Genomic DNA, 17,134 nt, shown 5'->3' with positions numbered 1-17,134 from the left:
GAGAGTTGGAGCCGCAGATAGCCAACCTGCAAGATGCACAGGCTTGGCCTCGGGCTCGGGTTCGCACTCCAGCAAGCTCATCACTCGATTCATCACAGCCTCGTGGGCAATCTTTTAAAGACTTTCAAGTGCCACCACAAATGCTACGATACTACAGTAACATATTCCAGAAGACAACGGTATGCCACGTTCCGTTCGGTGGCCAAGAGATGAAAGAAAAGCGATATTGTGGTGACTAAGCATGGAAAGTACTTGTGGCTCTTTTCCGCTGTCAGATCTCTTTCTCTTCCTCTTCATAACAACGACTTCCAAATAGTCTCAACTTTCCGTCGTTCGCTCAGCGGACAGAAACAAAGACAGATTTCGCTCCTGCTGACATTCGCTCGTGGGGACATTGGAGAAAGATGTTCTGAGAGATGGTCTTTCACGCACCGCTTTTCGCTGAATAGCTATGCGGACATTCCAACGAACACAGCCATCTCCTCTGAACGAAATCGCAAACGACATGGAGCTTTCCGAGCCTCGTATGCCACCCTCCTCGAAAATCTGCGAGCAGAAAATGTGCTGGGCGATCTGTTCAAGCGTATTGGGATTGCCACAGCCGGCGGAGGAGAATACTTCGGATCTCCCAACGTTGGAGTACACATACTACGCAAAACAGACTCCACTCTCCCAGTGGAACTAGTCGTGGTAATTCAGAGCGATTATGTGGCCGGATTGTGCGAGTGCTATCTGCAAGGGACAAAGCGCGGTGTTTGGTGCTGTTGAACTCTCTCCAGGCTGGACATGTCCCGTTGCATAAGTTTGATGTGACGGATTACCAGCTTGAGTCTCTGGCAAGACTGATGTCTATCATCGAGGAGAAGTTATATGGATATGACTTGGAAACAATACCCCTGGGAATCACTACTTTAGACCGGGTGCGAGCTAGTGCTTATATATATATATATGTGGTCTGGCCATGGAACGACCCTGAGAGGTTGTGTGGAACAGTCCATGAACATTGGAATCAATTGTTCCAATGCGGTAGTTCTATCTTGGATTCCAACACTGCCTCAGCCTTGAGTACTTCAAACACCATTGTTTGGGATTGATTTCAATCACATCCAAATGGACAGCCTCCACAAAACTCGCACATTTCCTTGATACAGTCGGGCTGAATCACATGAAGTCATGTACGAAAACCTGCTTGCGCATACTCGCTTCTTCATCAAGTAATAAATGTTTCTCCGCAGCCTCATCCAGAGGTGGATTTATGTGCATCTTCGTTCTTCATGATATCCAATCAGATCGTATCGCAGTCTGCCGCCTCGGGTCGCAAAAAACCGCTACCTTTCCCCAGAGCTTCACAGCCGCACAATCCAATGTGCTCAATCGATCAAGTGGCTTACAGAATTTCTTCTTCGCGGCCTCGACCGTGATCTGCAACGGCTGGAGGGCATTTTCGCGGCCCTAACATGTAAGACATCCAAACAGGCTGGGACCTGCGAGGTGTGCATAATGAGGCTGGCCGGGCGCATCACAGCCTCATGAACTATATGGCGAACAGCTCATATTATAATCCCATTCCCCTCAATTTTCCAATTTCCCCATTGATTCCCTCCTTCACTCATCCCCACTTCCCAATATCAAAATGACAACAACCCCACCAGACCTCAACCTAGGCCCCTTAACAACAGCCTTCGCAGCACCCCCACCCTGCTCCAGCATAACCGTCGAAGCAATCTCAAACACCTCCTATCTCCCCTGGATCTACCCACGACGCTTCCTCTCCCTCGCCTCAACCTGTTTCCCATCCGGCTACCCGCTCGGCACCGCCGCCCTGACAACCACCTACGGCGCCTATGGCTTCCACGACGAACACGTCTTCTTCTCCCCGGGCCTCTGTCCCAGCGGCTGGTCCAACAACACCGTTCCTACAACTTCTTCTTCTTCTTCTGGGGGCGAACTCACGGCTTTTTGCTGCGAACCCGGGTTCAGTGCCGCGACGACGAATGCGGTAGATGGGGGCAGTAGTTCGACGTTCTGCGCCAGTAAGGTGGGTGTTACGACTGTGACGACGGTTCCGTATACAGGTGATGGGGTACAGGATGGAGGGACGAAGACGTTTACTTTTAGTGGGGATCTTATCGCGGCGCCGGCTGTTTGGGTTAGGTGGCATGAGGGGGATTTTGCTGCTTCGACTACGGCTACGACGACAGGGTCCAGAAGTGGTGGAGGCAGTTCATCGACGGCTACTCCTTCTAAGACGAGCATGGCGCCAGCTTCTACTTCCTCTACTCCTGCTGCAGCAACGGGCGGAATGACCTCAAAAGCGAAGATAGGGGTAGGGATTGGTGTTCCGCTCGCGGCTTTGATTCTTTTATCAGCACTTCTTTTCTTTTTCTTGAGGAGGAGGGAGAGGAGGAGGATAAGGAAGGGTGATATCAGTGCGCCGTATAGGGCGGAAGGTGGGTATATAGAGAAGCCTCTGAGGGGTGCGCCGTATAGGCCGGCTGTTGATGAGGCAGAGGAAGAGGACCTGGGGATGAGGGGCGGCTTGAGGAGTGTTAGTGGCGTCGGAGATAGCGAGATAGGTGGAACAGAGGTGGGGGATGAGGATGGAGGACGAGTTTTGAGTGAGAGGGGACCGAGGATGGCTAGTGTGCCGGCGGAATAAGGAGAGTTTGCGGAGTTGGAGTATCGGTTGGGATGATGAGGACGATGTGTAGAGACTTTTTCGTTCCGAACATGTCATGTGGTGACGTTTTCTTGTTTATGCTTTCTTTGGAACAAGGGTCCATATAAAATGAGTGTGCTACGAGCGGTCATTAACACCAAAGTTCTCACAACTCCCCAGCACTCTTTGATTGTTTACCGTGCATATCCTTGTTACTTGTTTCCCAACTCTCACTCTGGCCATGATAAACATACGCCTTTCTATAATTATTATCCAAACAGCATTACGAACGCTCAGATTTACATGCCACATTCCCCCAAAAATACAAAACCCAACCAACAACTCAAACACCTAGAACCTTCACTGTGAAATATATTTCTGCTTCTCATCATCCCCACCACCAACCTCATAACTCTCAGGCACAACCACAAAATCAACACAAGATTCATAAGTCTGCTTCACCACCCTCCCAAACCACGTCCACTGCAACACCTAATTGCCCATCAGCATATTCCGTATTCCCTTTCAATTCCACTCATGATCGACTTACACAATCACCGGGAACAGCACACCTAGGAAAGACCTTCGGAATCACAACCTCGATCTCAAAATCAACCATCATATTTGCCTCCACCTTCGTTCTCTCCATCTCTCCATACTCATCGACCTCATACCCACTAAAACTCCCCGTCTCCCCGGTCTTCACTACCAAAAGTCAGCAACTCGCCACCAAACCCCCCCAACACAACACGCAGCCCAAGACAAGGAACCCCCACACGCTTCCCCCCCCAACAAGCAACAAACTCCCCGCATCCACAATCCCGACACTCCACCACCCCACATGCGGAATCCTCGTCCAAACCTTCAACACGACCTCCTCGCCCGGGCTCCACGTCTGCACATTCTTCTCATTATCCTCTAGCTGTAGACCTTTGCAGAGTAAGAGGTTGCATTTATCAGCATGGTAGTCTTTGGAGGTGACGGATGCTTTGTGCAGCGCCTCGATGCCGGATTGGTTGTCTGCTTTTATTATTCCGGTGATGGATTCGCCGCAGTAGGAGAGGGAGGCTGGGCCTGGGGCGCGGGTTGGGGGGGAGATTAGGATGCCGTGGGAGAGGAGGAGGGTTGGGAGGGAAAAGAGGAGGAGGAGGAGGGAATGCATTGTTGGTTTTTGAGGGGTTGGATTTACAGAAGAAGTGAGATGGGGAAGAGATGGAAGATGAGAGTATGGTGTTGCGGGAGGGGCTTTTCAAGGGTTCCTTAGTGCTGACGGTGACGCCGCTCTTTTGCAGAATGTTGGAGATAAGGTTTGGAGTTGGGTTCGTATGCGCTGCCAATCATTTTGCGTGTTGTAATGTTGGCGAACAACGATTTGGGTGCTATCAATTATGGAGGGCTGTACCTTACCATAGCCAGAGTGAGAGTTGAGTAGAAGGTATTCGGAGATAGGTCCGCAGACATCCCAAAAGGATAATGGAGTTGTGAGGCTAAGTTTCTGCAATGCTATGATACAGAGTACAAATACAGTAATGGGTACAAATACAATAATAGCGTACAAATACAGTGCTGTAAAGAGTAGCTTTCACTCTTCATCGTTGGAGATGAGTAAGTACTTACCAGGAAGTCGACACCACGGGTTCGTCTCCCATGAGCTATCTTTTCATCTTCCTCTGTATATTGGCTCCATGCCTCAATCTCTTAATACGAGCCGCTCTATTGCGGGAGATGACGAGAATTTCATCTGTGGCAAGAATGAATCATCACTCTAGAGGTAGTTGACGCCATACCCTTGCCGAATGCTGCTGTTATTCTCGGAGCCGATCTGTTTATTTGCGTTATAGAAGACCATCTTCAGACCCTATTACAGCGTCAATATAACCACCCGACTCTGGTTCCGCGACAAGTCCTTACCTCTTGTTCTTAGTGTTGTTCCTGGCGTTAGGGAGGATTCCGCGAAGCTGTCGAATCGACACCACGGAAGCATTTGTGGCTCTTAATCTCGTCTGCTCCATCCTCCCTGATATCAATTGTTATCCAATTCAGGGCGGAGCTGGGAGATAGTCGAAGCGGAAGTGGACTTTGACGATGTCTGGCAAGCCACTGTTCTTTAGCATGGAACAGTCGTGCAGCATGCTCGAAAGCTCAACATTTCGATTCGGTTGTTGTCGAATTGCTCAATTCCTCCCTTAAACAGTTGGTCGATGTTCCTCTCCACCTCAGCCTGAACATCTGCTTCGAATCTAGCGTTGTAAACTGGTTTTAAACACCAGTTATTTGTAGCAGCTGTATTCGCACGCTCGAGTAGAAACGATGGTTGAGCGAATAGGCAGGCGTGGAGGTTTGTGCCGAAGCCTTGGGAGATTTCGTTAGCTTTCAAGACTTTTTGCGGAGATGAACAGACGAGGAAGCTCCTACCTTTGACCTGTCTGCTTGTAGAAGCAGTAAAAGTTTCGGATCAGTTGATCGACTCCGGCGGTTGCAATGACAGTGTCACGGTATTTGTTCCACTCGTGAGTAAGAATCTCAGCTGGCTCATAGCTTGGGCGTTGAGGCCCACCTTGTACCGAAGTCGGTTCAGGTGGTGGTGGAGGAGCATTCCTGAGGAAGTCCGCCAAGCTCTCCTCATTCACTGAGGTGTCTTTGTGGAGCAAGAGCAGTGAAAATCAGACCAACGATCAATTTTCCATCTTCCTCTTCCAACTCCAATAGGTCTTCCAACTCTACGTCCCCAAGGTCCGTTCCGTCTAATTGAACAGCATCATCGATCTCGCCATCCTTCAGACCTCCTCCTCCTCCTCCTTCGACCGTTGTAGCATCGGTCGACTCCCAATGTCCTGGTAGCTTGACTTGAGGTCGGGCTGAGGTCGGGTGTTCGATCGGACCGGCAAAATCTTCACGATTGCGAACCTCTTCAACCGGGTTGTTCTCATAGTACCCCAGAACGCTTCTCCCCAAGCATGCTTTCCAGCTCAAGTCATTCGCTTCAGTGCCTTCAAGATGATTGGAGCCGCTAGGTTAACTTTGGCTGGTCGCCAGCTACTTAGAGGGACTATCGGCTCAAGCCAAGGGAGGGTCGAAAGGTAATGCAGAAAGGTGTTCTTCGAGAGAAAAATACCCAACCAAGCAAATCGAGGTGTGATCATTCCTCGTACCGTTACATCGTAAAGATCATGTCGTCGTTACAAAATGGTCTCTACAACCAATTGTGTACGGCCAGCCGCACATGCAGCCACAGGGACTACACGCAGATACCGTCGTAGTCTTAACCATAAACTATGCCGACTAGGGATCGGGCGAAGAAGTCGAGTAGAAAGCTAGCAGAGCTTATGAGTCCTAAACAATCCTTAGCCTTGTACATGTGCCTAGTTGCCCAAGCACCGTTGTACTTGTAGTAGACAACCCAGGAATGGGTACGTACAAGAAACGCTTGAAGCTAGGCTTCGAAAGCTAGGAGTGTTTCGGGTGATGTCCAATTTATGAGCCGCGGGTGGTGACGGGAGAAGAAACAACCCATTGGTGCCTCTCTAAGATGTGACTGAAATCAAAGTGTTTTGAAAAGGTCAGAGCACTAGAAGCACTTGTGGGCACTAATCTCCTCGTCAATAATCAATACTTGTTCCATAGGCTTCGCCTTCAAGTTCTCAAGCGCAGCAGGGCACTCACCTCCACTCTAAAGTCAAGCTTTGTGCCGAATACCACCCAATCGGCACTTGTTCTCCTTTGCTATCTTTTAGCTTTCAGACTCGACGCGAAGTGGAAGCGCGGTGTATCTGGCAGCCATCGAAGTGTATGATCCTTTCAGTGGAAATATCAAGGCGCGAAGAGTTTCGTACTAGAAAGGAGTGTCAGCAAGGTCTGGTACTTGTCCAGCAAGGTTGGCATACAATGATCCTTTTCTGATTGAAGGACGAGTCAGTGGCGCGGGAATTTGTATTCTTGGCTATGATTGATGAAATGGTGTGTCTGGATGTGTTTTCTGTGCAGATACAGAGTGATGATCGGCATTACTGAGCGTCTCGAGTGAGAATTCGGTTTAGTTGTAGGTATTTCGAGGTGCAAAGGATAGTCTGCTTGGAGCTTGAGCTGCACTAATGATGGCGACAAGGACTCGATCTTGGACCTGCTTTCAGTCAAATAATCGAATCAGCCGCTGCCCCTTGTTGAATCTCAAGTCCTGGATATTCCCTTACCTTGCCTCCATCTTGCGGCGATTGATTGAGTGTGCTGCGTGAATATTTGTTGACTTGGGCAATTTTGGAGAAAGGATGAAGCGTGTGGGGCAAAGGAGATACCTTGCGCGTTGCAACTACCCTAGCTCGACGTCCTGAGGCCGTCGAGGCAACAATCCTCAGCAGACGTGAAGTCATGTTGTATGAAAGCCCTTAGATGTACTTCAAAGCCGACTTAAATGCGCTAGGTCGTGCCTGCGATTTACGGAAAACCACCTGGGATTCATAATCTTCACGATCAGGCCAAAGATGACTTCAGCAGAAGGCTTCGTGACAACCTAAGTATGTCTTTAAATATACCCTAAAAGCATGAGTCGATTGGGTCGTACCTTCGATTTATGGAAGATGACCTAGGATTCACGCTCAAGACAGCAAGCCCAAAGAACATTTCAGCGAGGCTGATTTATGAGTAGAATACACCTTTGAATATACCATAAAAGCATTAAAGTCAAGCTAAGTCGTGCCTGCGTTTTTCGCATGACAACTGCTCCAACATAACAGGATCGAACAAGATGTCAGCGTGTATTATGTTTGGTCTAGAACATCCCAAAAGTTGATGAGATGATTAGGTCGTACCTGCGTTTTACGGAAGACTACCTCAGATTCACGCCCATTACATCAAAGCCGTGGATGAGTACAGCATGAATTCTTTGTGAGCAGAACCATACCTTTGGACAGAACGAAGAGTCATATGAGATGATCTGGCCCGTGCTTGCTAGCTTGGAAGGACCGTCTGTTAACGACATTGGTCACAACAAGACCTGAGAGGGCTTCGACATGAAATCATTGTAAACAAGATTACCGAAAGCAGTTCCCTCTTCTGGCTGTCAATAACACAACCACTGTCAAATCACCTATTTGTTTCTTCCCAGCATCTCTTACTTAAATCCTACACCGCCTATCATACAAGATTGTGGGCAATATGCTTACACTTAACCAGAGCCATCAGTGATACCTTCACACCACACCCAACCCTCGGAAGACTGAGCCTTCATGGAAAGTTACGCCTTTCCGAAAGGCGTTAGATCCTGTATTTATATACCTGGAGAATTTGTTAGTGGGGAGTCAAGTTCACAATTATGGCCGCAATTCACCCGCTCCGACTGATTCACTCCTTAACAAGCCCATTTGTCGTCCCTAAGCCTTACAGAAGATAGCTAGCTGTATTTTCCACCGGATAACATGATTCACCCGGACTGCAACAAGACCAAAGATAATTCAGTCCAAATTCTTTGTGAGTGTGAATGCTATGTAGGAACAATTGACGAGACTTGAAAAGCTGAACAGACATTGCATTTCTGCTACGATTAAAGCTTGTCAGATATTACCAGGGGTACTCAATATACTCCTGCAGTAGGACAGCTCCAGCTTTCCGCCAGGCTCACGTCACCTACTCCATCATAAACTGGTATATTCGGCCATCTGCAGTATGGCCTGGTGAAGTTTATCCCAGCTGAAACCACATCCCCTACATATTTTGTACCGATCAGCTTTTGAGGACCAGAAGAGTTTTTGTTTTCCACCCAATTGATCAAAGAATACAACAACGAATACTCGGTGCTATTCTCCGCTGGAGTGTATCCCGACTGACTGGCTGATCCAGTAACCCATGCTGTAAGGTGTCAGAACGGTAAGCTCATAGGATTTGGGAAGAAGTACTTACCACCGTCACCGCCACTGCAATGCCGCATACCTGGTACCATGAAAAGTCGATAGAAGTCACTCAACTGACTGGCTTGCCCCAAATCGCAATAGAAACCATAGACTTTGTCATACCAAGTTCCACTTGAAAGAGAAGGAATGACAGGGTCTTGATACCCGTGATACTCGATCACTCTTCCTCCTCCAGCTTGGAAAGGTCTCAAGTCAGGATCATAAGCATTGATGCCACCCGGATTGATAGCATCAGCAAGCTCAATAGTTGAGCCATTGATTGTGATATAATCCCAAGCCGTATCGTTCAATACCGCATGCCTGAAGAAGTCGATTCCGAATTGCGGGGTCTCACTATTGAACAGAAATGTGTACCCCGCTTCGCCGCCATGAGAGAGACCATCAAAGATGAGAGTATTGTTAGCTGCCCACCACGGGGTATAAATCTGATGCAGATTCGATATCTGAGCTGGGTTGAGACATTGAGAAGAATTGCTTATACCGTTTCCACAGGCAAGGACTTCCGGATGGAAGTTGCATCTGCTAGGGTCACTGACCAACCCATCGACAACGCCGTCTAGAGCATCGCATTGAGAAACCACAGCCTCATGAATCACAGCCCACATCGTTGACGGGATGTAGCTTGGTTTCGCGTTGGGGAATTGTTCCAGTGCTACTCTGATGTCCCATCCTGGGAGGTGGGTCATCCAGATTGCTGGTGCGCCAACAAGGACTCCATCAAAGTCTTCTGGGTATCTTTGTACTTCGTTCCATCCTTGATGGCCACCAGTACTGCATCCTGAGTAGTAAGAGTAGCTCGCATTGAGGTTGTAGACAGTCTCAACGACCTCTTTTGCTGCGATGGTGGAGAGGTGAAGCGCACGATGGCCACTGGAACTTATCAGATTGCATGTCCACGGCCAAGGGTCGCAGAATCTTACAAGTCGATCATCTCTTCTGCGTTGCCAGTCCATGAAGCATCGTTTTGAGTCGAGTTGTGACTAGTGTTGGTACTCATGGTAGCGAACCCTGAAGTCATGTCAGAATCTGAAACATTTTGTACAGGGCATGAATCCTAATATCAGAACTCTGTTCCCATATTTAAATAAATAGGCGATTGAACTGCATAACAATTATTAATATCTCACGCACCTTCCTTCAAGCCAGTAACAATATCAGGGTAGTTGATCCCACCAGCCCAACCACCATTGCCAACGGCCAAGAATCTAGAGTTCCAGGCAGCCTTGGTTGGAAGCCAGACCTCAAATCTTGCAGTTGAGTTATCAGATGTTTCGATCTCGCAGGCCACGCGGCAAGCTGAAGGTAGGACAGTCTGCACAGCATTGTAGCTAGTTTCCGTCGAGTCTCCTGTGAAGTTTGACCCCGCGATGATTGGCGTGCTGAAACGAATCGTAGAGTGTTGCAAAGTGATATTGTTCAGAGTATTGTAAATTGGCAATGTGTAGTTGAGTGCCTGGACGTGATTGAACATCAGCAGGGAGCTGATAGTGAGGACAGATTGAGGTCTCATTGCCGGACGACCGGACAATGTAAGAAGGCACACGAAATGAAAGTTTGCACACCTGAACATGTCTAATCTTATAGTCCCATCACCCCGGTTCACGGAGTAGCTGATCAGGTACAATATGCATAGCTCAGGGCATGGGTGGGTGGTAATCTAGAAGAGAGTGAAGGTGGGATGAGCTGTGGAGATGATCGGACGGCGAGATGTTGAAGAGATTAGGTAGACTTTCGCAACTCCGAAGAACTAGTTCGGTGCGCCGAAAATTGACTTTTTTTTTATTCAACTCGAATAAAGAATCGCAAACCTCCACCATCTACTGTTATTGTCAACCATTTCCGTACCAGGCTAAAATAGATCTGTAGTGAAAGCTGCAGGTGGGAGTCAAAGTATGCCTCACGTGACCGTGACTTATCCTGTCTGTAGACTGCTTCGATGCCACTACTCTCTCGAGCTACCAGAAGACATTGAAATTGACATAGAGTTGACGTGAGACCTTGCATGTTACAATACTGCTAAAGATATAATTGAAGAAAGTTTAAGTGTGGCCATCTTGCTTCCGTGGGGAGAAGGGATGACAGCGGATACGCGAAAAGAAAGGCATACCACAAGGAAAAGGGCGCAGGAGACAGACTAGAGGATAAAACAGAAAGAAGAGCTGATGGAGTGGTGGACTGGTGAAGTCGTCAAAGTATGACTGATGGTTTGGAGCAGATGTAAGATGGATCGATCGATAACTTGTATCAAGAGGAAAGCTGCTGCTAACCACCCAGGACTTTGACATTGTACAACTTTTGAGAAGATCTCCAGCAAGAAAAATCGATGCCCTGTTCCAGTAAGCCAAATCATTCAGTCGATCGTGATTGTGTCGATGAGCACGGTATTGAGACTCCCTGCACCTGTACCAAGGCACTCAATATAAGCTTCAATCCTCGCACTTTCTTGTGTCCTACCAGTTTTCCAGCTAAACTGTGCTTTCGCAACCACGCCCTTCGTAGATAGTCGTACCTGGGTACCACACCTCGAGTTTGCGTTCTCTGCTTCGCAAAGTTGGATATAGCATGTTCCTTTGCCTACGAGGACTCCATAGAAAGAGACGCTATATGATGTTGACGGACATACAGGGACATCTTGGTATATCATCGCATCGGTGCCATCGTTAAGTGTTTGCGACCTTGAATTGTTAGCTAAAAAGGAGGAGTGAGAAGCGGGGGCATACTTACAAATAGTAAGACCCATTCAGAGGATTATGTGTACTGAAAACGACCGAGGGCGGGCCGGCACCGTCGTCGAAGTTGCTGATTTGTGCCCACGGAGCCAAAGCACCGGACTCGAAGCCAGAATTGATCAGTGTTGGAGTTGATGCACAACTCTTTGAAGTCAAAGTTGAGGCAGATGATGTAGAAGCATCTGTCGATGTGGTTTTAATAGCACTCGCGGACTCCGCAGAGAGGGATGGCGAAGGTGTAGAATTGACGGCTGGCAATGAGCATTCACTTCCAGATACCGTGGTGTATATCGTAACATTTAAGGTCGCCCACGACGAGAATACCGTTGAGCTGGTAGCAAATAAAGTTTCTGTGATTGTTGTCATGTTCGTTTGCGTGACGGTGGCAGTGCAAGATCTCGAAGGTAGAGGACATCCTGATCCGGAAACTGTTTCGTAGACTGTTGAAGTAGAAGGATTCATCGTCGCGTACAATGTAGCGACGGAAAGATATTCTGTCACTGTTGAGGAGTAGATATTCTCAGTGAGTGTAACGGAACAGGCTGGGTCGCGTGCATCCAAGTATGCGAAACTGGTACCACACACTGCCACCCAGACAAAGATTATCGATTTCATCAGACGAGAACTCATGATGAAGGAGAATAAGACGAATGACAACCTCCCCCCAAGTTTCTATGTCAACGTAGGAAATAGAACATCAGAAAAGGAAAGGAACCGAGTCGTGGATCTACTTGAGAAGAATGCAATATAACCACCAGACTAACCAATAGTGCAGTCAGTACCCCTTTCATGATTATTATGATAGATTAAGTGGGTCATATTGAGTGGCTGAACTCGATACATGACATTGAAGTCACAGCACAAGACGCGTTTATGCGATATGCTACCTGAAAGGACTTCTACGCCGCGCGAAAAACAACATATTCGCCCCAAGTACATTACACTTCTAACAATGGCGTTGTAATATGCATTACACAACAAGATACCGGTCACTTTGAATTGTTAGTCCAAATAAAAAAAATGATGCTAACAAAAGAAAAAGAAAACCAGAACCGAATTGTGATACATGACACAAAAAGTGGCACATTTTTACGATGTCTTGGGACATCCCATACAACTGCCTCTGACAGGAAAAACAAAATAGAATCCTCCCCAATTTACTCGCTTGATTGTCCCATTCTTGGATTGTAGGAAGCGGGAAGGATACTTCCTGGATCCGATGAAATTGCGGGGTAGGAGGGGTACCAGAGAACATATTGCGGGGCAGCATAAACTTTTGTGGAGATGATGTAGTCTTGCATCCTTCGCAAGAAGTGTAACTATTTTGCTGGAACCAATCTTGAAAGCCTTGGGTGAAGTAATGCAGTAGTGATGTTGATGATTTTCATCGGATGACTTTTGCCGGTAGCCAAGACTATACCACCAGACGACTTCTCGGTCCCGAAAGGAGTATATAGTGAGGCTCTCCTTCCAACCATGCCGGAAAGCTTGAATAATTATAAACGTAATTGAAAATGCAGAAAATATTCATCGTTGCGCTTCTCCTCATAAACTTCGCTTAAGCAAGGAATGGAGGGCAAAATGAAACCAAGAACGGCAATTTGACTGTCCACACTCGAACCGGTACCTTCGTTGGGAATCTGAATGACACGTACCCGGACGTGAGACAATTCAAGTATATCCCATATGCCAAGGTAAGGAAGATCATGTCTCTCCGCATTCAATCTCTGACAATGTCCAGCCTCCCGTGGATGACAAACGATGGACGTCTCCCGAAGCGCTTGACAACTCTTCGCGAATATACGACTCGACAGTATTCGGCCCATCATGCCCTCAATACGTGTCCGCAATCCCAACAGTATGGGCTCTCAACATCACTGGAAATCTCATCGTTAATTATGGCGAAAGTCTCCTCGCTGGTCTCGTTGCCCAGAATTCCGCTGAAGACTGCCTCACACTCGCGGTTTGGACTCCAGCCTCAGCAACTCCAAATTCTAAACTCCCGGTGATCCATTTCTTAACAGGAGGAGGCGACGTTACGGGTGGAATCAATATCCCGACTCAAATGCCAGCAAATTGGGTGCACCGCTCACAGAGCCACATCGTAGTCAAGATGAACTACCGCGTCAACATCTTTGGATACCCCAACGCCCGTGGTCTTAATGGTAATACCAATTTCGCACTTCAAGATCAGCGGAAAGCCGTTGAATGGGTTGCTGAGAACATAGCTGCGTTTGGTGGAGATCCGGAAAAGATCACACTCTGGGGACAATCTGCAGGAGCAGGCGCGATAGACCAGTATCTGTTTGCGTGGTATGAGGATCCCATCATTCGTGCGTCAATATCGAGTTCTGGTGTTGCAATTGGACGAACATCCAATTTGGATTATGCTGGGATGAACTTTACCTTCGTGGCAAAGTCACTGGCTTGCGATTTCGAGGATGCTGAGTTGGAGTTGGAGTGCATGCGGCGGGTACCTATGCCGCGGATCGAAAACTTCGTCGGGCAGTATCAGGTGAGTTGATTCGTTAGTTGAATGTTCACGAATATTCTGTATATTCATGGTTCGAGCTTCGAATGAACGAGGATACTGATCCAAGAATCTCGCAGGACAATTCAACACTTGTGAACACTTCACAGCCTGCGATAGCTTTCACACGTCAAAGTAGGCCATCTTCTCTGTTGGGAATTATCCTGCTAATATTGTCAGTCGATAATAAGTATGTCTTCGAAAACTACACACAGAAATACCAGAGTGGCCAAGTTGCCCAGCTACCGAAGATCATCGGGACAACAGCACGAGAAGCCTCAGCTCTCGTCCCATACCAATTCACAACTACTCAGCAGGGCCTTCCGAACAGCTGGTCTACACCCAGACACTTAATACTGTCTGCGCAGCTCACAATACGAGCGTTCTCCGTGACGAAGTCGGGCTTCCAACATTTCGGTATGAGTGGGCAGGAAATTTCAGTAACATTGCCCCTGTGCCTTGGCTTGGGGCTTACCATTATTCTGATCTGTACATGCTGTTTGGCACTTATAAGATTACCCCTGGTGTAATCACCGATCTGGAGATTCATACATCAGAGCAGATGCAGGATCATTTCCTGGATTTCGTGGCGGATCCAACTTCGCTGCCGCAGACTGGATGGCCTGAATATCAAACTTCTGCAAGTGGTGGAGGACAAATTGCTCAATTCGGTGCGGATGGACAGGTCGTCCAATACGTTTCTGGAGATTCTGTTGAGGGGGCGTGTCATATTCCTGGAGATGTGTATAACACCACGCCATAACCTCGCTTTGTGAGAGGATTGCTGAAGCTTAGGATCTCATGATGCTTACGTCTCTCAACTTGAAATGTAACGGATTGCATTTCGGTGCCACTAGGTACCGAGTTGGCCACAGGAAAGAAGTGAAAATGGAAAGAATTTAGTGAAATTACGAAACAACTGCTTTGCAGCACAAGACTGAAGGGGAGTGCAACTGAGGCTCAGAAGTAGAGAAGTATAATGCATCAAGTCTAATCCATCAAGTCTGATAGCAGCAAATTGAGAACGAGATTCTGCCCTCGCCTGCGAGAGCCGTATGCGGTCCATGAAATCAAGGCATTAAGGTTGTCGTCCAACACCACAAATCTGTCGACGCTGTTCATCCCACCGAGCTCGCCAAGCTAATTGTGTTAAACTGAAGGTTCTAGTTGGGAATCATGAGAACTTACTACCAGCGACTGTAAGTTGACGTGACGGTGCGGAATCAGAATCTTCTTGGCTGGGGCTGGCGGTCATCGTCGATGGAGCCAGAGTGGGAGATTCTCCAACTAATGATGACTCACCAAGAATGACGAGTTCGATGTCAGCAAGGTCAATAGAAGAAAGTCCGGAATCTGATCAAAGGCTCTCTGGCCAGGATGAATTAGACCCGAGATTTTCGCATGAATTGCCTTCCGAGTTGGAAGTCTGAGGGTCGTTATCTACATAACATGTTGAACTGTCTTCGCGTTCTTGCTGACATTCGATTTTACTCTTTGCTTGGATTGGACTGGGAGGCCAGACACCTTTATTGGTTTGAGTGGATATTGCACTGTCGTTGAAGGACCCGCCCGAGTTGCGCAGAGGAGAATAGTCTCTCTTAGGGGCGTTGGAGAGCATGAACGGTCGCGCCAGAGGATTTAACACGGAAGGCGGAAAGACCGGCGGAAGATTTCTGTGCACTGTAAGCTGATGTCAAGTCAACGCAAGGCATTATTACTTGCCTACAGCAGTATCTGACAAAAGCTGTTCGTCCTCTGGTTCCTTTTTTGAAACCGGGGCAGTCATGGCTATAGCTCCGAGTCGAGACGTTGAGACGACATTTCGTATTGGTGATCCGATTCTCTTTAGAAGTCTTTGATATGAGCCTCCATCGAGTCGATAGTCGAATCCGGACTTGGCATCATCAAATACCCGGAAGCGGGTAAATGGAAGGACGAATATATGATCAACTTGGATTTTGGTAGGCTTCCTCAAGGATTTCCCATTCTCAAGCCAATATCGAGCTCTTCCATCATCGTTCACGTCTTCACTTTCCGAGACGATTAGATTGACGCCAATCGGTGTGTAGTGCTTTCTTGGGTCATCACGAATTGTTGAAGCACACTATGTTTGTCAGTGTTTGACCGAGACTTTTAAATGACTTACCAGTAAGAAATGGACATCGCCCTGTCTGCCAGTTCTCCCCTGAAGATCAATCCACAACACAACAACAGGGTGACTGTATGCTCCTTCATCCACTGAAGTGGAAGGATAGCAACAGGTACACATGCAATCAGGATAGCGTGAGTCGAAAGGGGGTAGATATAAGACACAGCCGGCGCTGATATCGCCAAGCAATAGAGTAGGATGGGCTACAGTGGGGCCAGTCATGACGTGATGCAGTGCTGAAAGCTGATACAGAGGGAATACGAGGTAAAAAGTTGACAACTATCAAAGCTAGCAACCAGCATACACAGCGATGCTATATACTGCCATCAAAAATGTGCCCTTTGTAGAGCTGCACATCTTGTTCCATGATTGGAACATGTCTATTCGATGTCGAGGAACAATGGATAAGAGAAGTCTCCGGAGATGAGACCAACGCTTTGTTGATTGATGTTGCTGACGGGTGACAAGAACTCCTCATAAAACACTTGGGCATCACAATGCACACCCAGGGAGGAATATCTTACTCCATTGTTCAGACTTAGTGCTCGAAACAATTTGTATGAACAAGGAAAGAGAGACATGGGCTTCGCCTAAAAATAGCGAAATATCAAAGAATTTGTTTGATCTGAAGGAGTGATCCGGAACACAAGTTCTCAGTAGGCATCCTTTACTCACTGGAGTAACATGCCAGATCTGAAGGAGTGATCCGGAACACAAGTTCTCAGTAGGCATCCTTTACTCACTGGAGTAACATGCCAGCTCGAAGTATTCCCTGGTACTGCAGTTTGAAAGGAACGGCCCCGAGATGATTGGTCAGCCGTCACCACGTGAGATACATATCCTGCCAATCGCCGGGGATACTGAAGTTAATTCCGAACATTCATTCTGTGCGTTGACCCTTGCATAATGATCCATAGAGCCATGGATATCGCGGATTTGAATATGAAGGTGGAGCACACGACGACTAAGACGCATCTGGCGATACTCACGACGCGCATTGCCGAGCTTGCCTAATGAAGAATTATGAATCGACAATAGCGTCAGTTCAAGAGGGAGCTTCATCAGCAACATTAGAAATTGCAATGAGATGAAGATGTATAAAGAGCTCCTATTTCCTACTGTGAGAAGTACATCATCCTCTCATCATCCCAAAGACATCTCCTT

The 17,134-nt window shown here is 47.6% G+C and overlaps 7 protein-coding genes across 7 annotated transcripts; 2 read left to right on the top strand and 5 right to left on the bottom strand.

Annotated features, from left to right (window-relative positions):
- Window positions 1-1,633: 1,633 nt before the first annotated feature.
- On the top strand, window positions 1,634-2,659 carry LY89DRAFT_738838 (uncharacterized protein; the record flags this gene model as incomplete). Its single annotated transcript, XM_018220407.1, has 1 exon — window positions 1,634-2,659. One exon carries the CDS (start codon window positions 1,634-1,636, stop codon window positions 2,657-2,659), a length of 1,026 nt encoding a protein of 341 aa, XP_018066576.1.
- A 223-nt stretch (window positions 2,660-2,882) lies between these two features.
- Window positions 2,883-3,821, bottom strand: LY89DRAFT_653974 (uncharacterized protein; the record flags this gene model as incomplete). The annotated part of the gene is made up of 3 exons (XM_018212275.1): window positions 2,883-3,151; window positions 3,210-3,302; window positions 3,423-3,821. The coding sequence occupies 3 exons, from the start codon at window positions 3,819-3,821 to the stop codon at window positions 3,020-3,022; spliced, it is 624 nt and encodes a 207-aa protein (XP_018066575.1). The 3' UTR covers window positions 2,883-3,019.
- Window positions 3,822-5,070: 1,249 nt separating this feature from the next.
- On the bottom strand, window positions 5,071-5,831 carry LY89DRAFT_673995 (uncharacterized protein; the record flags this gene model as incomplete). The annotated part of the gene is made up of 3 exons (XM_018213404.1): window positions 5,071-5,297; window positions 5,329-5,669; window positions 5,818-5,831. The coding sequence occupies 3 exons, from the start codon at window positions 5,829-5,831 to the stop codon at window positions 5,071-5,073; spliced, it is 582 nt and encodes a 193-aa protein (XP_018066574.1).
- A 2,394-nt stretch (window positions 5,832-8,225) lies between these two features.
- LY89DRAFT_594027 (tannase and feruloyl esterase) lies at window positions 8,226-10,033 on the bottom strand (the record flags this gene model as incomplete). The annotated part of the gene is made up of 4 exons (XM_018209779.1): window positions 8,226-8,500; window positions 8,552-9,438; window positions 9,483-9,570; window positions 9,694-10,033. The coding sequence occupies 4 exons, from the start codon at window positions 10,031-10,033 to the stop codon at window positions 8,226-8,228; spliced, it is 1,590 nt and encodes a 529-aa protein (XP_018066573.1).
- An 879-nt stretch (window positions 10,034-10,912) lies between these two features.
- On the bottom strand, window positions 10,913-11,921 carry LY89DRAFT_757949 (uncharacterized protein; the record flags this gene model as incomplete). The annotated part of the gene is made up of 4 exons (XM_018221420.1): window positions 10,913-11,012; window positions 11,072-11,136; window positions 11,186-11,237; window positions 11,287-11,921. The coding sequence occupies 4 exons, from the start codon at window positions 11,919-11,921 to the stop codon at window positions 10,913-10,915; spliced, it is 852 nt and encodes a 283-aa protein (XP_018066572.1).
- Window position 11,922: 1 nt separating this feature from the next.
- LY89DRAFT_700121 (carboxylesterase, type B) lies at window positions 11,923-14,584 on the top strand (the record flags this gene model as incomplete). Its single annotated transcript, XM_018217105.1, has 5 exons — window positions 11,923-11,973; window positions 12,884-12,985; window positions 13,033-13,810; window positions 14,002-14,155; window positions 14,203-14,584. The coding sequence occupies 5 exons, from the start codon at window positions 11,923-11,925 to the stop codon at window positions 14,582-14,584; spliced, it is 1,467 nt and encodes a 488-aa protein (XP_018066571.1).
- A 346-nt stretch (window positions 14,585-14,930) lies between these two features.
- On the bottom strand, window positions 14,931-16,192 carry LY89DRAFT_786337 (uncharacterized protein; the record flags this gene model as incomplete). Its single annotated transcript, XM_018222975.1, has 4 exons — window positions 14,931-14,961; window positions 15,010-15,494; window positions 15,548-15,925; window positions 15,968-16,192. 3 exons carry the CDS (start codon window positions 16,190-16,192, stop codon window positions 15,420-15,422), a joined length of 678 nt encoding a protein of 225 aa, XP_018066570.1. The 3' UTR covers window positions 14,931-14,961; window positions 15,010-15,419.
- Between the last annotated feature and the right edge of the window lie 942 nt (window positions 16,193-17,134).

This window comes from Mollisia scopiformis, assembly GCF_001500285.1.
Source record: "Mollisia scopiformis unplaced genomic scaffold LY89scaffold_22, whole genome shotgun sequence".
Lineage (NCBI taxonomy): Eukaryota > Fungi > Ascomycota > Leotiomycetes > Helotiales > Mollisiaceae > Mollisia > Mollisia scopiformis.
The sequence above is the reverse complement of the archived record's forward strand: the minus strand, read 5'-3'. Positions and strand labels throughout refer to the sequence as shown.